The sequence below is a fragment of the Apteryx rowi genome, unplaced genomic scaffold (genome assembly GCF_003343035.1).
Source record: "Apteryx rowi isolate R43461 unplaced genomic scaffold, aptRow1 scaffold_89, whole genome shotgun sequence".
Taxonomy (NCBI): domain Eukaryota; kingdom Metazoa; phylum Chordata; class Aves; order Apterygiformes; family Apterygidae; genus Apteryx; species Apteryx rowi.
Genome location: NW_020451193.1, coordinates 2,081,198 through 2,105,649, shown reverse-complemented (window position 1 = coordinate 2,105,649; position 24,452 = coordinate 2,081,198). Strand labels below are relative to the sequence as shown.

The 24,452-nt window shown below is 37.1% G+C and overlaps 1 protein-coding gene across 1 annotated transcript in view; it reads right to left on the bottom strand.

The window, feature by feature from the left end:
* Window positions 1-24,437, bottom strand: part of ZNF804A (zinc finger protein 804A) — a 169,731-nt gene extending 145,294 nt beyond the window's left edge. Inside the window, exon 1 of the mRNA XM_026091007.1 lies at window positions 24,327-24,437. Coding sequence (XP_025946792.1) covers window positions 24,327-24,437 — 111 coding nt within the window. The remainder of the gene's footprint in view (window positions 1-24,326) is intronic.
* Window positions 24,438-24,452: the final 15 nt, after the last annotated feature.

Sequence of the window (24,452 nt, the reverse complement as noted above, 5' to 3'; positions counted from 1 at the left end):
CTGAACACAGCTACTAGGTTACTTTGGATGTAGTGATATGGTAATAACTGCTAAAGAAATGCAAAAAGGCAGCTTTACTATGTTGGTGCCAAGCTGCTCTTTTACATGTGAAGCACAGCATCTGATTTGACTTAATTGCTGAACAACTTCAACAAATTCTTCCTAGTGTCAGATGAAAAGTATTCAGGATTTTAATTATTTCTAAATAGCTTTTATAAATAATACGTTTTATTTTTCTGACTTTTTTGGATTTGTACAAATCTAAATTGAAAGAGATTAAACTTACACAGTGCTAAAAATCAAAAGATTTGTTTGTGAACTTAGTTAATAAAGCAAAATAAAAAGGATAAACTACTTAAAGATGCAATCATTGAGCAGAAAAACTAGAGAACTCATAAAAAAAACAGACAATGAATATATAATTCCCCCGCCCATGTAATTACACCTATTGAAATCTGTGAGGCTATTTTCATGATCTGATGTTCACAGATAATCCATGCTCTGATGGGGGTGTGCATGTGTGGGTGACAGAACAGACATCTGAAGGTGGGTCCTGATTCTGCCTTCAAATATTCACTAGTAACTTGCACTTTTCATTGCAAGTCCAGTTTTCGAGTGTTTACTTGAATGGTGTCTCCACTGATTTTAATGAGGAGTGGAACAATTAATTTCAAAAGTGGTGTGAATATGCAGCTAGGGGAAAACATAACCCAATGGCTAATATAAACTGACTCGAAAACATTAGGCGATTCCTTAAACATAGTATGAACCTCTCCCATGCTTTATTCTCTCATCTGAAAAAAGCCTACTTCCAGTAAATTTGTTTAGCAGAACTACATCTACAGTAGTAGATGCAGCTGCATTAGCTGTTTCATTCCCATAAAGTTAGGCACTTCTGAATCTCCCAATTGCTCCCATTTACTATGTTTTGATTCACACCATGGAGAAGCCTTGGAGTACACATAAAAATCAGAAGATGTACTCCAAGACTCACCTAATGCCTTCCCAACTGCTAATGGACTTTCAGCCCACTGGACCAGATTAGAGCTAACCAAAAGGAAAAACCCTGAAATCTATACAGTATGCACAATGGGTCTTCTGACACTCTTTTGCTATACAGACCTTCTTCCATAGTGCCTCACTACTTGCTAAAATAGACATAGACAATCATTTGGTGAAGAAATTTTATGTGCATTTGTGCACGAGAGAATGTTTGCATATAAGCACATAATATGGAAAAATTGGAAATAATTTATTCTTATCTTGCTTTATTACCTCATACACTGCAAAAGATGCAGTATGTGGTTTAACTATAATTATTATAAAATAAGTAAAATATCCAATACTTTACAGTAAAATCCAGATTCTGGAAATAGATCAGTTCTGAGGGCCTAAAAACAGTCATGGTCATGTCTACATTAAAAAGTAATGACACAATAGCAGTGGATCTGTAGATAGATGGAGCTAGTATAAATACATGTACACCAGGAGAGAATCAGGGAGTTTACTTCAAACTAGATTGTATTCCAATTCCCTAGCCCCAATGCATGTGTTTCAAAGCTATCCAAAGGCCAATCATTGGTTTAGATCCTTATGTCCCTCTCTGGGCTTACCATACATTTTGGTAGACTTCTGCAGTAGAGTTTCCTCCAAAGGAATCCAGTTCATGTGCACCAACACTACTCTGTAAATTGAAACAGTGCATGGTAAATGGGAAAAGAGAATTCACTTCAGGACTACAATATCCTTCTGAAATAAAGTGTAACATGAATGCAGATAGAAATATTCTTATGGAATTTAAGCCAGGACTCAAACAGACGATTCGGACTTATCAAATTAGCATTTGTCAGCTGTCCTCATTCTTGCCCTTAACTATAAGCAATGTAAGGTGATTCCAATTAGCTTGGCCTAGAAGAAAAGAAAGCTAAGCTAAAAATCAATTTATTCTTCATCTCTCAGGCTAAAAGCATACTCAGATAACACATGGTAACATTTTAAAACRAAGTTAATGTGATCATTCTTACATCCCCATGATCAACTTAAACATTCTCCAATTACTGCCATAGTAGGCATAAGTAGCTCTCTTCCCATCCGATTTCCATTCATCGGCATGGATCATTAAAGGCCATGTGAAGACAGATAAGAACTAGAGCAATCTTCAGGCTATTCAACAGGTCATTATCAATATCAACCAGATATTTCTGGTTCAGTCACCACTGTCCATTTAAGGCAGAATATATAAAATAACTCATTTACAGTTTAGTTTATTATTGAAACAGCAATATATGACACTTAAAATATGCCACTTACAGTAACTTGCAATGTGTTGTTATGAACACTTAAAAATGAGTGAGATATATGCTTTGCTTCAGGGAGTATGAGATGGGAACTACTGGTACGTGTCTTGATCTCATTATGTAAGACTTAACAAGTCTGATGATAAACATAAATGTTTACAAGATCGAAACATATGCTTGGCAGTCAGGTATTTATAGGATTGAGCACACATGAATTTACTGTGGGATTCATTTTATTTACCACTTACATGCAATCAACATTAAACATTAAAGGAAACAGAAAAAGCTACAGAATGCATTAGGAAATGAAATATAAATATGAAAACTACTAATTAGAGTTTCAATAAGCATCATATTCACTACATGTGCAGGAATCTTTCCCAAAAATCTCAGGTTTTGTTTTCATGTGAAGACAGTTAAGAGATCTATGTTAAACAAAAAGATCAGTAGTGTTAGAAAAGCTTTTTATGATTCCCACCTGCCTGACAATTCAAAGGTATCAAACTATTATTGTACATGCCTTAATATAATGTAATGAAGCCTGTTATTTTATGACATCTGACACATTTAAAAATTTAATATATTTTAGTATAGGCTGTATTTCCAGGTAGTAAACAGATCTAAGTACAAAAATATCAAGAGTTGGTTTTCCTATCAGTTGAGTAGCTGTAATATTAAACACAGTAACTGTATTGCATAAGAACTGCTCATCTTTCTCCTAAAAGATTCTGATCTTTAAATATTTCAAAAAGTTGCTTTTTCAGGCCTCTAGGGGCACTAAATATTTTTAAAGATGTTACCTCCTCACTGAATGTCTCATTAAGTGGCTTTCTTGAACAAAATAGCTGCTTTCCAGTCATATACGTTTTCTGCACACTCAGAACATCAACTTGATGAATGGGTAACTTGGTCACCGAACTCTTTACAGCTGACTTTTTTTTTTTTTTAAATGTGCATGCACATCCAACAAGCACATGCAAGTGTATGCATATGTTTCTTCTAGTATTTTATTATAAATATTGTCATTTAGAGAGACTGTTCTTTTGGGAGACAAGCTGGAGACAAAAGAGAAACTTTGAGAAAGCTTCACTGAGATTTGACATTTAAAAGCAGGCAACATTTGACAAGATTAAAAAAAAAAAAAAAACCACACACAACACAGAACCCTTGAGGTTGGAAGGGCCCTTTCATCCAGTCCTTCCATCATCCAGTCCAACCCCCCTACTCAGGCAGGGTCACCTGGGCAAGTCGCCCAGGACCCTGTCCAGATGACCAAACACTCAATATATTCCTCTATAACTTTCAAAACCAAGGTGTCTAAGCAATATTCAATTTTCATTATACGTTTTTAAGTATCTATTTTTTATACTTTATATAGATCACAACTACAACAAAAGGAGCAATTTGCAACACAGTTTGTTACATATGTAAGCCCAATTACATTTTACCACAGATCCCTAGGATCTGTTCACTTAATGCCCAGTGAGTCACAGACCTCTCTTAAAAGTCCATCTTTCTACCAATATGAATGTTGCCCTCTTCTAGCTGTCAAAGACTTAACTCTTCCTTAGCATTTCTGGTAATGCTATTTAAACAATCCATATGCTTCTTCCTCTGTTACCAGTCAAATCCTCCTCCCCTTCACCCCTCCTTTAAAATCACTTTTGCATTATTTTCTGACATTTTTGTTTTGAACAGCAGCTCAGGTCTTTCTCAAAGACATGAATGTTATCTAAGGTCTCATTATATGTTACACATCATAATAAGGAACAGTTTAAAACAGTAAAGTTATGTTTTGCCACAATTTCCTTGTCCAAGGAAATCCAAAAACATTATTGCAAGAGAATTTTACACAAGATCTTTTTATTTTGTGACCAGACCCTACTTATTCATCTACCTAAATACAGCCTTCACCACAGTCCTCATATTTTGATAGTGACCATTTCTTTCATAATATTATACATATAATTACACACACACATTCTGGTATTCCAGCTACCTTTTAGCAAAAGAAAAAATAGCAATTATAGTGTGCTCAATTAGAAATACAAGCTTTTCAGTTTTGTCCATTCAAGTTTTATGAGCAAACTTTTCACAAGAATAAATGTAAAATTTTATAATCAGAGAAAAAGAGTAGCATAAACAATTTTCACCACTCTCTCATCTGCAATATCTAAATACAAAAACTGTCATGTTTTTCAAATCAGCTAAATGCCAGCTGCAATGGTATCATTAAATCTAACAAATTAATGAGCAAAGCTATTAAGATAATATTAGGGACCTTATTCCCACTACTCAAACAAAAATGCTTCTTTAAAGAAAAAAAAGAAAAGAAAAAGACAAAGCAAAAGCTCAGAGCTTGAATTTTCATCATCTGATTGACCAAAAGCAATCAATCTATTTCTAAAAAGGCACCTGTTTTCAAAGTGTAACTTGCACAGACTTGGGATATGAAATGGAACAAAGTAAAGGGGAGGTAGAGGCAGAAATCAAAAATAAGCAAACAGAGCAAATAGAAAAAAAGAAAAGCAGCAGCAAGGGAGAGAGAAAGACACTAAAAGGGACAGAGAATACAATATAAAAACTGTATTTATCAAAAGTCATCATTTCAATTAAAAGTAATGAAGCAGTTGGCACCCCCCCATAATGCATATTAAAAAAGGGCGGGGGGGGGGAAGAGCAGCAGGAAAGTTAAAATAGCAAAGCAAAATTAACTGTATGCAAAAAAAAAAAGTTGGATGATGTCAAGGAAAAATTACCACTAATTCAGTTTATTTTCTTCAAGTACTTCTCAAATCTAGTGCTTTGTCATCAAAATGATGGATCAGAAGACAATCCTGGCATCTTTTTTTTTTTTTTTTTTAATGTGTTTAAACATGCATATTAACTTGTCAGCACGGTATATAAAAGTTTAATGAGATTTTCTTTCCTTCCTTTCATTGCTAAATTCAGTACTTTAACCACAATGAAGCCAATGTAGTCCTGTTACACAGTGTGGAAGGTTAGCAACATGCTAATGGCACATTACTGCCCAGTAACCCTCTATTTTATCCATTTCTTAATGTAGCTGGGAAAGAGTTTAGGGTGCAGATAAGAGTGGATTCCTCCTCTTGCCCATGTACCCTGTCACAGAACTCCCGGGATCACCAGCACTGCTTGGGTGGACTTTGATCAGCAACAAAACCTTTCGGTTTTCAAATGCACTCTTCAAGTCTTTCAAGCATTAGTTTTGTTGTATTTAGAGCAAGAGGTGAAAGAAAACTCAGGAAGTTATCTCCTGTACTTCACTGTAGCTCTAAAGGCTGGAAGTGACCCGTCACAAACAAACGTAAAGGCTAGTCCAGTTATGGAAGATTTCACAGTAAGAGTGTTATTGAACACAACTAGTCTGGCATTTGTAGGAAATGGACCCTGCAAGAACGGTCTGATTATTCAGATTAAATATATGCACATTGATGGTTCTCATGTTTTCTTAGAACTAAAAATTAACCTAATAGCATTAATGACTAGTTCCTGTGAGCTTCACAGAAGACAGTTCCATACAATTTATATCTGCTGTTTCAAGAATTCAGAGTCTATTAAAAAATAAAGAATAATAAGTGATGAAAAATATGATCTGATCAGAACAGTAAAATTTAGGAAATTAAATTGTGCAACTGCTTAAGAATCAACAGTGAGATCTAAGTTCAATACAAAGTAGATATTTCCAAGTCTTTGCAGTGAAAGGAGCTCAGATTTGACACTGTTTTTTTTTTCCAAAATATTCAGTGCATTCAGATCATCTCACAAAGCAAAAAGGCATGAAAGGACAGTCAGCTGAAGTGGACCGAAAGGTCAAAGAGCTGATATAGAAAACATAAATATCCAGTGAGGTTAGGTTTGCACAGAGCAAGACGACAGTAAAACGAGTTAGCACTAACCAAGCAAGTTAGATTTTCCACAAACAGAGAGGAAAAAAAAAAAGGAAAAAGATAAAGATTCAAAGACAAGAAGGTAGAGATAAAACTCATGATGCATCTTATTGTGTAGAAATAATTGATATTTTGCGTTTCTTTTTGACAAGAGAAAGAACATAAACATACATATAACAAAGTCTGAGCAATTAATAGCGCAGAAGGAGTAAATCTGTCAAGTTATTACTGATATGGACCACATTATTCTTAMAAAACACAAGCAAGGCTATCCTACAAATAATGTAACAAAGGATTTATCCGAACACCTTCCTTGTAAGTTGAGAGTTAAATATGTGATATCAAAGGCAACTGAGAAGCTCTGGGCAAAACTAAAGGTTCCAGAAAACTAAAAACTCTGCCCATAGCAGAGCACTGAATTTGTGGCAAGGAATTTGAGGAGAGGAGGAGGGAAACGGGAGTAATAAGAACAGGACACCAAAGTCCTTACATTTTGGTGCCACTTATGTTAGCAGTGGCAATGATATTAATGCTAAGCACCTGTAACTGTAAGCAGAGACTGCATGATACCTCCTCAAATAGCTACATTAAGGAACCATTAACAGTATTCATGGAATTCTTATAATTAATTTCACCCCTTGCATGGACTCCTGGGAACCATTTTGATAGATTCATATTGAAATGGTGGAGTGAATTCAAAAAAAAAAAAAAAGCCACAACAATCAAGACTAGAGGAATTGATGTATGAAGAAAGATTAAAATAGCTAAATGCGCCAAGCTTGGAAAAGATGAGAGTAAGGAGAATTCAGACAGCTTACAAATATCCGAAGGATATAATGATGCAGGAGTGCTGATAATTACTCAGGTCAGGTGGGCTTAACCTCAAATAACGGAAGGAAATACAGCGGGGGGCAGAGGGTTCTTTAACAGGTATCAGGAAATGCTTCCTGACAACAATAACTTCAGTTATTTTAAACTAGATGGATAAACAGTACGCAGTGGACATAGAAAAGGTGTTTTCCCTTCCCCTAACTCTAATTGCACCATTCTAAACATCATATAGTTCACTTATGAAAACAATGCTTAAATATTAAACGCAGCTCATCCTGCTCTCTTCTGCCAGATGACACCCGTTCTCGTTTCTGCGCCCGAGGAGTGACTAAATCGAATCGTTTTGCCCAGGCTGTCACAGCTCCGGAGCGAGCAGCAGGCGCCCAGGCCGGTCACACAGCGACGGCTCTCCAGCACGGAGGGCGCCGCAGCCGCAGCCACAGCCGTAGCCACAGCCGTAGCCACAGCCACAGGCACCCAGGCAGCGCTGCACCCAGGGACCCTGACAGGAAAACAGACCACAACGTGGAAAAACTTTTTTTTTTTCAATTCTATGCCTTGACTAAAGTGCAATATTTCATATATACACACGTACCGCTCTTTACTTCCTAGTAAAATACGTTTTCTTCTCTTCTTTTACACTTAAGATAGAAGTTTTCCGACATAGATGTGCTTGTTGGATTACGTTACACTGAGCACAGTGGTGATCTATGAAAGTGGAAATCTCTGGAAGTCTAGCAACGATCCTACTAGACTGCTGCTAACACAGGGGTTGACTAAAGCCTTTTACAATTTTTATTTTATGATACCTTCTATTCTAAACCACGCCACACAACAGGTTTGCATGGAACTAACTATACTGAGTACTTACAGCTATTCATTTGAATGAAAATTTTAAAAGTAATTACAGCTCATAAACACGTTATTTCCAAACCTCTGAAGCAGTATTACCAGTGACAGACCATATGCTTTCAGTGTATTCATAACGCAGTGAGCGCCTTCGGGCCTTTTTCACATTAGTTGTTACTGAGGAGCAGTACTGGGCGTAAACGGCGAGGTTTTGGTAGCGGGGGGGCCGCAGGGGTTACCTGGGGCAGGAGGCCGGACCTGCCCTGCGCTGGTTGCAGCCGGTTCTGGCCGGCTCCCACCCAGCCCCAGTCACCCACCGGCCGCCAAACCGCCGCGGTCAGGGCAGGGACCCGGGGGGCCGCAGCAGAGGGGAACACGTAAAAGCAAGGCACGACAGAAAGCAAGCATTTCGCACGCTGCCCCAACCTCTTGCGCCGCCTGCCGCCCCGCCGATGGGGTTAGGGTGGCCCGAGCTAACACATGGCGAAAACAAGGGAAGGAACAAGGCACTAGGGAGGCCAGAGGAGGTGACTTAGCCTGAAGCTGAGCCTGGGGAAGCAGGAGGAAAGGTGTTTCCTGGAGAGCTTAATCTGTCTTCCCCTTTCCCTTCCCCTCCCCCCCGAATCAGTAATCAAAAGTTCATGTTGACTGGCAATAAATTAAGCAAAATTCCCCAAGCCAAGACTGTTCTGCCTGCAGCAGGAGCAGATACTATTCTAAAGGTCAGTATTTCATTTGCTAAAAGCCCATTCACCTGCTAAAAGGAAGAGGGAGAAGAGGCTGTTACGGCTGCAGCACGCGACTGGGACAGGCCAGTGTCCAGCTCCRCCAACAGATTTCTCCTGTCACGCTGGGAAAGTAGTAACTGCCCTCACAAGTAAGCGTGAAATATTACTGAATAATACTGGGCAATGCCACTAACTTCTTGTAACATCCGCCCTATTCTTTAGACGGATAGCAGGAGAACCTTTGAAGCTGGGGATTAAGTATTTCTTTACAGGTCACCGACACACTAATATTTGTTACTTATTGTCAATGTGTTCAGGTAGCGTAGAGTTATGTCAAGAAACATCAGAAGTACAGTTACATTAACCCTGTTATAATCTTGCCATTTGGTCGAAAATGTGACCCATTAGTAATTAATCTTGGAACTTGAGGTAATACAGTGCTCTCCACTTCACTGACAGCAACGCTCATCGCRCATTTATAGCTCATACAAGGACTCTTGACAGGGTAGAGAGAACTAGTGGGATGCATTAGCAACTGCAAAAATGAGATAAAAGCTACTGACTTTGTAACCTATAATTCACCAAAAGCTGCTTCTTCACTTTTCTTTTGTTAAGCACACATTCTAAGAAACAAAAGGTCCATTTTTTATTCTTGATGCACACATGTGAGACTCATTAATGTTAATTGGATTTATGAATGCCCATTGAAAAGAGAAGAAACTGCAAAGATTTCACATTTGCAGGGAAACAATCAAAGGAACAATTTCTTATGTGTCTAGATGATGAAGAGATGAGGAAAGAATGGGTGAATCATTTTACATTATGATTCAAAGTTCTTAAAATGGTCAGAAAAGATGAAAACGCTAATTTCTATATGGAGTTAGATTTGTGTAAGGGACTCTAAGAATCCAATTTGAACCTTCAAATATGAGCATTTGTGCCTCTGATTACCTGACTGAGAAAAAATTATGTCCTCTGAATTGCAGTTCTACAGACGTGTAGCTGTAATTCAATTTGGCAGGTGTAAAATACAAGCGTATTACCCCTCCACCCCCACAGTCTTCTAAGAGACACTGAACTTTAGCCATTTTAATTTATTCCATATTGTAGCTTTCATATTCACTATACATCAAGTTTCTGATAGTTCTGTTTTTGTTTTTTTTTCTTTTTTTAAAGGTGATAATATATGGCTCTGGTTACTCTACCATTTCAAAATAAATCCAGCATTCAGTTGCATCTTGACTACGACACTGTCAGTTGCACCCAGTGTGAGGCCTGCAGTGAACAGAACAGAAGAGTAAGCCAAAAATTTAAGATATTCCATGACAGGAGGCAGCGTGGAAAAGGCAAAGTCTTTGTTGAGAAGATTTTATTCTCTGGGAATTCTCCAAAACTTGGTCTTCTGCTCAATCAGAAGCCCCACTGAATTAATTGGAAATTGTCTATTTGTATCACACAGCCCCCTCTTACGAGAAAGATTCAATCATTCTTAAATAGGCAGTGCCAAAGCATAGCTTCCTCCTGTCCCTCAAAATCATATTCACTCTAGGTAAATCATGAACAATAAAAATTTGATATAATGCCACACCACTATGTTAAACAATAAGTCTAAATATAGAGCTTACTTCAAAAAACAAAATCAACCAAAACCAAAAATAAACACTGCATGAAAGGATGCAAAATACCTCACCAAGTTCCTGGAAGTACTCAAAGTATGGAAGTATACACTGTCCATTGCACAGTGTGTGATATTTGCAGGCTGAAGAGARGATAACTGTATGGCTTGTTCCTTATTTTTCCCCTCTTTTCAACAATCTGCATCTCCAGTAATACTGAAAAAGAGCAATTGCTACGCACTCCAAAATCTGAGGACTACACCTGGTTACTGCACACAGAGTAAATGAGTGAATACAGGAATGTTGCTTATGCTTTCCTCGATCCACCCATCCACATAACAGACTGACCCATATTTAGAAAAAGAAAGAAAAAAAAAAAAAAAACGATAAATGTATATCTTAACATTCTTTATGTATCCTACTTGAAAAGCACATAAAACCTTCCCTCCTCCTTTCAAAAAACACTGGAAAAAGAATGCTCTCTGTTGTAGGATCTGGAAAAGATGAGGATCAGATCAGGTCACTGCTTCAGATTTCTTTGCCAATGCACAGAATACATCTGCATATGATGAAGAGTAACTCTAGCTGTATAATACCAGATTTCCTCGTCTTTGTGGATTTCAGACAATCAGCACATGATCCCTTTAGAAAAATGTTCAGTTTGATCCTTTTTTGCCTCTGCCCAATGCTGTTATAACAAAAACAAATCAATGCCTCTATTAGTAGTTCTCTTGCGTATCTTTTAAAAGCCTTTCCAAAATTAAGATCGTATTATCTACTAATTTTAAATGAAAAAGTAATTAAAAAAAACACTATTGATTACTCATAAGATTCAGGGGGAGAAATTAAATCACTGAATTAACTGAACGGAGAAGTTCTCAGGATTACATCATCTTTTTAATTATAAATTGGGTCATTGCCTATGAATTGTATGACTCAGCTCGGGAATCCCTAAAAAGAAATTTTCAGTTGATGCAACAGTTACATTTGATTTATTTGTTAATCTGAGCTACAAGCACTATATTTTGGAGCTCTGAGAGATAAGGAAATCCCCAGAGAAAGTTAGGGGAGTTATCACTCCTGTCAGCTATATATCATCTGCTACAAGGTGAGATATCTCTACTCAGTCAAGTTTTGAGTATCTCCAATCTCTCTGGCAATCTATTCTAGCATTTGACTGCCATCATAGTGATTTTTCCCCCCTTCATACCTAATTGGAATATCCCATGTTCTAACTTGTGTCTGTTGCCTCCCACCCTACCACTCCGCACCTCTGAGACGAGTCTGACCCCATCTCCTCCATACTCCCATTAGCTGGTTGAATACCTCAGTAAAACCTCTCCCAAAGTTTTTCTTCTTAAGGCTAACAAATCCAGTTCTCTCAGTCTCTCCTCATATTTCATGTGCGGCAAACCCCAAGCGTCATGATGGCCCTTTGCTGGACTCACTCCAGCGTGTCAATGACTTTCTTGAATAGACAAAAAAAAACCCTGAACACAATACTCCAGAGGCAATCTCTAGTGCTGAACAGAGGGGAATAATCACTTCCATTGACTTGGTAGCTACACTCATAATACAGACCTRTATGCACTTGACCTTCCTCACTGCAAGGGCATGTAACTTCATTCTGGGTAACACAGGAAGGAGGAAAAAAAAAAAAAAAAAAGTTCCTTCTTTCAGTTGGGATTTCTTGTCATTTAAGCCATGCTAACAAAACGCACCTGCAAAAGCCTGGTCAGATGAAATACTCAGCAAGAATTCTCAGAGTCTGTCAAGTTGCTCAAAGCAAGAGCCGAAACAAGAAATAAAGCAGATACTGCCACTGGAATGTGCTTGGGATTGATGTGATAGGCAAAACTTTCTTACCGAACAATAGTTATTTTCTTCCTCCGATTCCATCTTATCATTAATTACTGCAATTGTTAGCTATCACTTGGTAACATTTCCTTYTCTGTGTATGAAACAGCTTGAGTATTTTTAGGTTTCCTTTGCATACCTAGTTGTTTTTTTCCCCTCAGACAGAACCTCACTGGAAAACTCTGCTTTGTGTGTTTACTTCTCAGTTATTTATAAATTAGGTCCACTCTGGGCACATTCAATCGCCATCTGTAGTTACCAGCATAACACTACAGCAACCATGACTCAGTAGACTTTTTCTAATTATATTGCCTTGACACTTTTATACCCCAAAGCATTCGGTGTTTCATAAAAAAMCTCAAGTATTTTTGACATCCTGTTGGTAGCAAGCCCATCCCTCTGCTAAATACATCAAAAAAAATTAGTATTATAATTCCAGAAACCTGTGCAAGTGTGCCTTTAAAACTGTTTCAGTCTCTAACTAATCTTTAATTCTACCTGCTGATTCATTCTGATTTGATTATTCACTAAAATATCTTTATAGATATTTTTCACTTCTCTCTATACATATATAGAAACCATAACCTTTAACTCCTTTAACTCGTAAACTGCTCAGCAGAGTCAATGCAGGGGGCGGGGGGAAGAAAAGAGTGATACAACTTTTGGCTGCCTTACTCCTGCACTTTCAAATGACTGTTAGATGATTTAGTGGCTTATTTGCACAGTAAAAGGACAATCAAAAATCATTTTGATTTTTCTTACTCTTGAGGAATTTTCCTCAAAATTCATTATCAGAAAATCACCATCACTATTAGAAAATCTGTGCAAATAACCAGCAAAACCCAGATCTATTCAGTAGTATATTCCACTGTTAACAGGCAGCTACAATTTAAGAAAGAAGAATTTATCAAAATGAATAGCATAAAAGGCTTGTTGCTTTAAAAACAGTGTCTAGTCTATTAAAGTTTCTGATTTACTGTTCATGTAAGAGAACAAAATGTTCTTTAGTTTTATGAACCAAAACATTATCTAATTGCATTAAGATTCCAGAGTATCACTTGTAGGTGAACCTAAACTTTGTATCAATCAGTTTTTCCACCATAAGCAGTATTTTGTAAAAATGGGATATTTTTAAAAGTTTATGGAAACTATGGTCTAGTGTGCCATGCTGCTAATACTTAAGAAGTCCAACATCTTTAGTATAAAGTTATTTTTACCACCTCTTTACTTTGCCATTTTTTAAATTCAGAAATGAAACCAGGCGATTACACAATCAGTACTTAACATTATCTACATAAATATCTTCCTATGCTATTAAAAGCAGGTGGTAAAAACAGGTTTTGCATTAACGGGTAAGTTATTCTTGATATCTTCTGTGAGTTTGTTTTCCTCATTATTAACATTTGGGGGTATAAAAACAAGTTATTCAAACACATATGAAAGAACTAACAAAAAAAAGCCTCAACATAAAAGTTACCTTCACTGATTAATTCATACCCGTTGGTCCCGAGAAGTTTATTACCATAGCCACAAACACATTTATGAAGTCTTCTCTTTTTTCAAAATACTTAACAGGTAATGACTTCTATGCCTTGTCTACTCTGAGTGAAGAGTGCTCTTCTACAGCTACTACCAATATGCTGTTCAGATTTCTTCCTGACTACTCCCTGTTCACATGACAAGGCACTCTTCATTCTCACCCTTCCACTCCTTTGCAGCGCAGCCAGCGATTAGCAGAGAGTAAGTTTAGAAGGAGGAGAAGCTAACTAGACATCATATTAAAAGACTATCTTTTTTTTCTTCCTACCATAGAAAAGCAATGTTCCTGAAAAGGACAGCAAGCAAACCTGCGGACTGGGAACTGCCTGGGACCTAAGGCTCAAGCACTAGAAAGACAGGTTTAGAGACTGGTAAGGTTAGTATATGAATTTCTTTATCCCTACTATTCTCCTTTATGATAAGCTGACCGTCTCCAATGGAACAAGTCTGACCACATATTTTATACAATTAAACACTTTTATTTAGGGAAGACCACTTAATTATAAAGTTTAACAATGACTAGTTTAAGAAATTTCTGGTATTTAAGTGACCCACTTAATTGCTCTCAGTGGCAGAACAGTCAGCAAGCAGCTGTCTTGCTGGAATCTCAGCAAATAAAAGCCAAAGCTATGTGTCTGCCTACTGAATTACCTTTCTCACTTCTTGAAAAACAATCAGTTTTTGCAGATTGTAACAGAGATATACAAATGCACCTAATAGAATTGCTTCCATTTGCTTGTGCATTTTACACTTTTACCCAAGACTCCACGTCTGCCACACTTACACAGGGGTCCTCTAGGTCCATCCGTATCCACGTCATGGATATTAGATCAACTACAACTCAATAAATAAATAAATAAATAAATAAATTCTGACCAAGAAAGAGATTTAAGTGTTTATGACGCTGAAAGCAGCTACAATATTTACTATTCCTGTAGCCTGTGTTAAGTACCAGAAGATTCACCCACAGTGGACATGTACGATTAGATTAAATCTTACCATTAGTGACAGACACTTTTTACATTCCCAAGATTCTAATCCCTTGCGTAGGAAAGGAGAACTGCAGTTCCAACAATCAGAGCTGTAAGCCTTCTAGAGGACGCACCTAAAACACGGTGATAGGAGGGGGTACTGGAGAAACAAAAACAACAAAAGAATACTACATTTGTTCTCTAGGACAATGACTAGCTAAAGTTGAYATAAATGATTGTGTAAATTAGAACAGGTTCCCTTTCAATGGAACTTACTTCTGCCAGGTAAAGAGACAAAACCTAGCAGACATTTTACACTACAAAGTTTTAGAGAGGAAGGCCTGAGCAGGCCTTGGCCAATGAGTAAGTGATACGGCTATATGCAAGAGACCTAGTAATTTGAATTTTAGTTGAGCTGCGTCCGATAAGTAGCCTGATCATTTGCTATTTGGGAAAAGGATTCTCTCTAACAATACCACTTATAAAAGAATTCATTTTAATAAATGAAAATCAGCAGAGTCATACAAAAAGTCTGACCAGTCAAAATTATGTTCCTAAATCATTTATACAAACCAAGGATATTGATAAAGTTACTAAGAAATATCTCTCAGTTTCTCAAACTAAACCTAAGCATTTTTCAAGGCATTTCAAGAATCTGTTAAGTCAAAACCCTATTTTTTTTTCAAATACAATTAGAATAGTGATACCAGGCTGAAGATCTGGAGATTACTCACCAGGCCTTATTTGAGGATTTGTTCTTAAAGCAGTGGGGCAAGAAATTGCATTTCCTTCCTTAAAGGACTGTCTGTATAACTACTATCATTTAAAATTACATGTGGTTGAAACCTGGATTTTCATATTGAAAATATTCGGAAATTTACTATCTCAACAAATTAAAAAGTGTTCACATGAATATGAATTTCTGTGCAACTCAGATGTTCAGAACAAACATTCTCTGCCAAGAGAAAAATGAAACCCCCTATCTAATACATACCCCTGCAATAGCTAGCTATTCCCTTCAGGGGAAGCAAATTGTAAATATATTTTAACAAAATAAATTAATTATAGTATAAGTTATAAATTCCTAGTTTCCAGATCACTTCAGGTAGTTTCTGATCTGTGCTGAAAAAAACAAGGTTAAATATGACAAGTATTGTGATTACTTGTGAGTAAATGTGTTTATTTTTTGTTTAAACAAAACAAAATTTTATTTAAACAACATTAACTTACAACTCATCACATAACAGTCTCTGAAGAATGCCAGAGGAATAGTGTTTGTTCTGTCTCTGAAAGTGTGTAGAAAAATAAAGGGTCTGACTAGTACTTGTTTATAGTTATTGGCCATATATGGCTAAATTCGGAAGGATCACTACCCCTCCCACATTTAAATTTGAATCACAAGTGAGCAGACAAAAACCAAGTCACTTTTTCCCCACCACCAAGCAGTTACAGATTCTATGCTATAAATAAGACCACCAGCATTATTAACTGTATTAAAAAATAGAAAACGTGGATTGACTTTGCAGGATCATCTAGTCCACCCGTATATCCTATATGCATTTATTCTATAGTTTTGATTTTTGCGGAGATTAATTGTTCCTGCTGGCATGCACAAGTGCCATTCAGAAAAGGAAGTATTTACAGTTGCCAGCAGTTAGTAGCATCCATGATCTTGCAGTTACTTAGTCAAATGTCCTAATCCAAAACTCACTGTGCTAAACTAAAAGACTACTTTTGATTTCAATGTCCTCTAGATCTGGTCCTTAAATAATTAACTAGATTATTCAACAGTAAAGCCCTGCTGGTAGGAAGACTCAAAAAACTGGTATGTTCCAACAAGCTACAGGAAAGATGAGATTTTTAGAATTGTAACCTGTATATTGAGAGAGTTAAATAGGATAGTTTAGAAAGTCTAATGAATTCACAAATATTACTGGTTTTGAATATATAAAAACCTACTTTCTATTTTCAAGGTAGCATATTTAAGCAATGCGTTAAAATTAGTATCCTATATCTATGTGCTGAGAGACTACTACTGATATTTGCATCAAAAATATTCAAGGTAAAGGCTCTCCTCAGACTTGCTCTTTAAGGCCTTCATCTGAAAAAAATGAACAAGTGTACTAATTTAACCATGGTGAAAATTTCATTACATTCAACAGGATACTGATGTGTTTGAAGTTTTTCATGCCTTTAATAAGCCTTAACTGTATAAAAGTTTACCTCAGGAGTAATTATTTAAATCACAGAAGTTGTCCCTGTGCAAGTCTGCTGCACATTAGAATCCAGCTCCTACTATTTTTTGATTAGACTATGCATTTGTACATAGTCTGATGTATATGAAATTGCAGACTTTATGCTGCACTTCAATAAAGCATAGCATGTCATGGAAAAAGTAACTGGAGCAGTTAAGTGCCTTCTTCCACAGTTATATCTGAAAAGCGGACATATGTACCAACCTGAGTTTTGAAAATCCTCATGACTAAATGAGTATAATAAAAGTATTTTGTACTCACTGTATGAGACTTGTGACCTTTCAGAGTTGTTTTAGAAATGCACTTAAGTTCTAATAGCTGCCTGTTAACTCCATTCACTGGAACAATCCTGTTGATGATACTTAGAATCAGTACTATTGCCTTTAGGTTTATAAGGCTATAGGTATAGGTACCACTTGCATTAATACAGATGAATTGGGGAAGAATTCTAGAAGCAGAGTACAGATACAATTTAACTGCTACTTCCATTTTATTAAATTATTTTATGCTCTTARTAGCTGGCTGTCAATCATTATTTAAATGACATTGTGATTGTTCAAATTAAACTAGGTAGAAATTGTATTTTTTGCTGTTTTAATGAGTTATGGCTGTTCAGCTTCTCATGCAGAAAAATTTGAACATTTTGGTGTTCTAAGCTCAGATTGCAAGCATCCTGATATGCCAAGGGCTTTAAGAGTTCCACATGATACACAACCGATAAGAGTAACAGTTTTTCTTCAAGTAAGCAAATTTTAATACTTGGCTTGACCTTTTGCAAGTCACATAGCCGACTAACTTCTAGTTAAACTGTTAAGACCTACCTTAGGTGAGACTGTGGCACTGATGCTGCTACACTAGTACAGTCCTGCAGATGCACACTGCATTTGTGTAATGCTGACTGCTCACAACTGTTCTTTAGAAATAAGCATTTGCATGGGGTCCAGTTTTAAATGCCCAAGCACTTCCTTCAAATCACTGTGATGCAAACCTATGCTTCAGAGGTTTGCTGAGTGAGGTCCTGATCAGCTAGTGTCCGGTGTTGAGGCCCCTATATTTGTAAGTCACTTAGGATACTCGGATACTTAACTGCTTGTAGCATAGGAGCTATATATATAAGTGTACCCTAACAACTGAGACATGTTATGTACAAAGTCAGTAACGCTAAAGATGGAAAGTAATACATTGCAATAGTTTTCTTAAACTCAACACGTGTAAGAACTAAAATATCTGTATCTATATTTATATATATATATATATATATATATATCCTAAGCTACTGGCAACATACAATATGGCAAACTGAGTTGCAGGAGCTGTTTTTCCTAGTTTTTAAAATAAAGCTGTGGTATTGTTTATATTATATTTACATTGGGAGGCTCAAAATCAGCACACATTTCCACCTGATCTTTCAGGAAGCAGGATAGTTTCTACAACAGGAAGTGGGTTTACAGGTAGATTACTACTTTCTCACTATAGTAGGATACAGATATTTGTAACAGAAATTCACATAAAATAGATTTTCATGACCACCACAACATATTTACATTAGTTGATCTGAGAACACAAAAATATTCTACAAAATGTAAAAGAAACAAGGACAACAGACAGCCTGAACAACAGATGGCATTTTTCAGAATACACCAGTTCATCGGTGTCTGAACTCCCTGGAATTTTTATAAAAGCATAACGAAGACCTGGGACTTAAAAACATTTTATGTATTCACATACATACACACATAAGTAAATGTGTATGTGTGTGTGCGTGTGTATTCAGAGCAGGCTTGTTCACTCAACTCTTAAAAAAAGAGGCAAGATAGCTGTTGGTACCGATGATTAAAATAATYGAACATGGTCTAAATGGATGTCTAACAGCTTTTTAAACAGAACTGTACCTACAGAATTCCAAAGGTCGTGTGTTCTCTGTGCCCATGCTCCAAGCTGACTAGAAGTTATGGCACTGTATTAGCATGGTAGCAACCTGGAGCTGATGTGATCTTCCTTTCCACGTGGCTTATCAAATTGAACTTGGAGCTGTGTTAACCATGGCAAGACAAGTTCCAGTTTTGAGATAATTTGTACCTGCCTTCCTTGGAGCAGGGGAGAGCTAGTTCACTTCTACCCCTGAGGTACTCTGTAAACATAAATTTATATAAATATTTTGACTATAACCAAAATTTATATATACACACACATAATGGAGACAGAGAGAGTGCACATGAAAGCGCTATTATACATAATAGAAGATTACTGTGTTCAGTACTTTTTGAACTACAGCCCTTTAACAGAGTACTTCACAGGAAACTTTTGATCTTACCCACTTTCTCTCAGGGAGGCCAACTTAAATTTGAAGTGAATTCAAGTAGCAATTTACACCTTTTAAGGATCTAAATCTTTCATTGACCTCCTTGGGCAAGTAATAGGACCTTACTCATTCTGATCACTAATAGAAAAAATGTATTTGTCCCATTAAAAAAGTAGATAAGCCCTATATGGCCAGTTCCCCATCACTGTAAATCTTGATGGAACAGATATAGAGCCATTTACATGAATGAAGTTATCTAAAGGTGAAATAGCAGATATTCAATCACTTTAGAAGACTACACTGAAAAGTCAGTTCTCTTGCTGACCAACCAGGAATCATATACTTAACTAGGATAAAGCCTTAAAATATTTTGGGTTATGTTCTGAAAGCCTTTTTAATAATTATGTGCGAGTGTCACTCCAAACACCTGATTTCTCTCTCCAGAGAGATATTCTTCCCTACAATTTTCAATGCCTCCTGAGATTGCAAACTGCAAGACAGTAGCTACAGCAAGGAAGATGAATTACAAAGAAAGTGTAATTTGACCTCCATAACATATGGCATAAAAAAAAGAAGAAAAAAAGCATAATATATGAAAACTTTAGAAGATCCATGGACATATGGAAGAGTTTGTAGCAACTGAAAATTTATATGAACTGCACCTCATTCTGAATTAGAATTCTACTGCTAAAAGAAAAGAATAGTCTTGGGAAAAGCTCCAAAGTCATCGAGTATGAACCCCGACCATAAAGGATCATGCAATCAGGCCCATATTCATTGATTAAAACACCAAGGCATAAGCATTAATACATAAAAACGCAGAAAAAGCATTAAAACTTTGTTTGATTTTGTTAGCTTTCACTGACACATATCATAAGCTGTAAGTTTCCAGTTCACAAAAATCATCTGCCACACAAAGAACAGAACAGCAATCGAGTCATTCAGACAGCGGTCCACCAACAAAACCAACCATCATATCAATTCTTTAGAATGGATGTTAAGTGGAGTACATAAGCAGTAGAATAGCTATCATTAAGAGATTCTACATATTTGAAGAACATTTCAGACAGTAGAAATTGCAGTGAGAGAGGGTAAATAAAGCCTTATTGAATGGCCCAGATACCACCAATTTCTTTTAACTAGACTCCTGTATTTTCTGAAGAAGTTTTAAGAGTTTGGATGCTATTTTTCTAAATATGTAGAGCCACTTTTCCATTAATTCCTAATTCCAATTTATTTTCTTGATAAGGAGTGACATTAAAATTAAGTAAGTGTGTGTCCCCCCACCCCCACACACTCAACAGTTATTTAGGCCCACCAGCATGTGTGCACATTGCAAAACTGTACAGCTATTCATCAGATTGAAGGAATGTATATCTACAGTTCTGGCTTTTTGCCCATTGTCCCACTGATGGTTCATTAAAAAAAAAAGGGGGGGGGGGGAGAAAGCAGTTCTCACAGTACTCTGTTTTCTCAGTTTGACTAAATCTACTCTTTGCTTTGTTACTCCTGCCTTTCGCTTCTTTCCATGCTCAAGTTTCCCTATATCTTTTCTGCTGACTTACAGAACTGTGGCCTTCTTTCTTTTCTCTACTTAATGTTGTCATCCCTCACCCACTTTTTTCCGACTTCTAAATAAACCTGTCTTAAAGCCCTGCTAAGTATACCTGCACTCAGTAGGCATTACTAGTATATAAGACTTATGGAAAGGATGTATCCTGTGGCTGCATCAATGGCATCATTACTCTTCCTCCTCTTCTCCAAAAGATAACTTTCTTATCCTTTCTACTGAGAAAGTAAGGACTATCCTCCACATTCCTCACATCCATTTGAAAGCTGTGCCTGCCTCTCAGCCTCTTCTCCAAAACAGGACTTGGGCAGAAAGAGGTTGGCTGTTACATCCTTTGCAAACTCAGGCAAAAGGGGCTCCAAAACACCTAGTTGGGAAGTTTGGGTAGAGCTATTAAAAAAGAGGAGGGAGGACAAAGCTTTGTGCTTCATGTTCCCTACTTGATGAGCAGGGGTTTGCAGCATTTTCTTCCAACTAACTTGTGGGAGCTTTAAACCAAAATATTTTAAAGCATTAAGCCACTTTAAATCTTGGCCAAACAAAACATGGGCAAAGGATGAACATGTAGGAACAGCTACAGGGACAAACAGTCAGTAGAAAATGTTTCCTGATGTCCTCTCTTGAAGGATGGGAAAAAAAAAAGTTTCCAGATGAATACCAAATTGTTCAAAAGTGGGGCAGTAACCACAAGCTCTGAGGACCTTCCACCCCTTAAGTCTCATGGCCTTTGATTTTGCAGATAGGCTAATATTAAATCATCTTGAAACAAGAAACAATTTGGATTCAGCCTTGTCAGTCAGGTTGTTTTGGTGATACCAAAAGCACAGATGTGAACATATGGGGGCAGGGGGTGTTTAAAACAAACAAACAAAAAAACCCCCCACACAACATTCAACTTCATCAGTTGAATATGCCCACCACCTTCCTACTTCCTGTGAAATTCAATTATAGCATATGTAGTCATTTCTTTCTAATAAAGTATCATGCCAGAGCTCTCCAGTGTATAGAAGAAGTAAAGCTTCTGCGCAAAACTCAGCATATTTATTAAGCAATTCTACATTGTATAAACAAAGGGCGTTTTCAGGTTCTCCTCTGTTTACAAGGAAGCAGTGATTTTAGCAGTCTTGGATTGGGGCATAGATGAATATAGACTGAATGCTTTAAAGCAAGATGGAAAGATATATCTGAGCCATAGCTTCTCTAAAATACTTATTTTTTTATAATTAAAAATCAGTGTTTTTCCTAGTCATATTCTAGGATGGAAGATGCCAGGAGTATATTAAAAGGTTATATTCTTACCAAAACTTCTAAGGACACATTCTACAATGTATTAATAAAGATCTTTGTATTTGTAAGTTTGAAAGCCTATTTACAGTAAAATGACTGATCTGCTGAAGTGATTTAACGTTTAATTTTCTAATAGAAGCTGTTTGAAATGTATTTTAGCACCTCAAAGCTGTTAGTTTGAACTATCTTATCTAATCATGCTACATCACAACTAAGCAGTATTTTTACCTACTTTAAATTAAAATCACTCAAACAAAATAATAGTCTTCATGTCTGTATATATACACTATTTCACATTGAAGGAATTTATTATGCTGTCAATAGAACTTTCCCTTTTTAACACAGTGAGAACTTTGAGGGTTATACTGCTCACTGTCTATAACAAAAGCTTTTAAAGGCAAGGTTTCTGATGGCAAATTCATAACCAATACTGTCTTGGTTTTTCACAACCATTCTACCCCCCTGAAGAGCAGGGTCTGAGTAAGATTTCCTTCCAGAGTAATAATGTTCCAAAGCCTATGCAATATATTTTCTTTGAAATTTTTAACTTAACAGCAGTCTCCCCAAACATATTTTGGTCAGTAATGTTTTTACAAGATCAGGATTGTTAGATTACAAGATTGCTTTTTTTAAATCCAGTAAAAGAAAAAAAAACACACAACTAAAACAGAATCTATTATGAATAGCAAGATAATATGGAGTTCAAAAGTTGGATCAGACTATTCTCAGTCTTGCCTGATCCATCTTTCCTGAAATTATTCAGCATAAAGACGGCAATATATTGTGCAATTAAGTGCATCAAAGATTTCTACAGTAGATCTTGGGTTCGTAACTATAATAGTGAAATATTACACACATATTGCCATCGCATGGATATTATAAATATTTGTTTAAAATTTAAAAATATAATGTTTTCCCACAGATTAATATGCAGAATTTATAGTAAATAAAATTGTTATCAGATTTACAATGTGAAAGGAGCAGCTTTACATTTGAAACAGTCCAAAAAATCTGCCACAGATTCTCTCGTAGTAGTTACTATTTTTATGACTTGGCTCAGACTTGCTTTAATTTCTTTATTTAGGGAGAAACTGCAAGCTTGCCAACTCTAGGAAATGTTAAGTACTTCAGTAAATTCATCATCAATATAGGTCATGCATTCGAGGGAACAAGAACATGGCAAGTAAGTTCTCTTCCACCTCATCCAAAGGGAATTTCAGAATAAGATGGTGATGGAAGAGAGTGATAAGCACTATGGCTAAGCCCCTCTTTCAGCTCTCTGGTATTCTCCAGACATCTGTCCACACTTTGTTGCACTGTGATTGAGTGGCTACATGATGTAGCTCACCCAGGCTACTGTTTTTCTACATCAGTTATATCTCAACAGGCAGAATAGCACATGTATTTCCAATACTATCATGCCATACCTCTTCCATTAAAGTTCAGAAATAATAGCAAGTGAGCCCAAGCAAGTCAGCAAAGCCATAGGAAACCCAAGAGATGCAAAGATAACAGTGTGGCACGTCTATACAGAAATAATTTTAATATTCTATGCAGACTTTCCAGAGTATCCAGCCAAATCACCTAAATAGTTTAAATCCTTTCAAAACTGGAGTTTGGTTGCTGGGCTTTAGAAAACAAAAACAAGAAAAACAATGCAGATAATTTCTGAAGCTATTCTTGAACAAATGGATCTCTCTACCCAAAGAGTTCAGGCCTCAGGTAAACAAGTTTCTGCCTTTTTCCTCACTTTTTAAAACAGAACCTCTAGCTGGTCCTGACACCTGAAATGACGGGAATCACCTGGCAACCCAGACCGAGTCCTTCTTGCCGAGAAATGTGTATCAGCTGCCTCACCAAAGAAGTTTATAGCTTTTTTCAAAGTTTGCTCCCAAACCTGAAAGTGGTTAAACACCCAACCATGATGCTTGCAGATCCCAGCCAAGAAGGGTCTCTGAGATTTCCATTCCCACCGTTTCCATGACCAGACTAAACATTAACAGCCTTAGAAAGGACATGCAAGCAGCTGCTCTGCCAGTGCACAGAGAGCTCCGGCAAACATTCAGAGCCGTTAATAATTCCTCGGGAAAAGAGGGGAGACCCAGTTCGTGGGAGAAGCACCTTCAACCCGCTCCGCCAGCGAAAGCACTTGATCCCCATTACGCTAGAAGCACCATCAAACGCACGCGAAACTGGCCAGGGCTCCAGCTCGCTGCACCAGAGATTATGCACACACAGCAATTTCCACGCAGCCGGGGAGACTGGTAGGAAGCGGAGGGAAGGAGAAAACGGGCGGGGGGAGGAAGCCATTACCAGAGTTTTGTTCCCGTTCTTGCTGAGGGGACCTCGGAAAACTCCCTTGATGTTGCGGAAGTGCCCGTTGCTGAGGTGCGCGGAGCTGATGACAATGTAGTAGCACTCCATGGGGCCGCGGCCGCC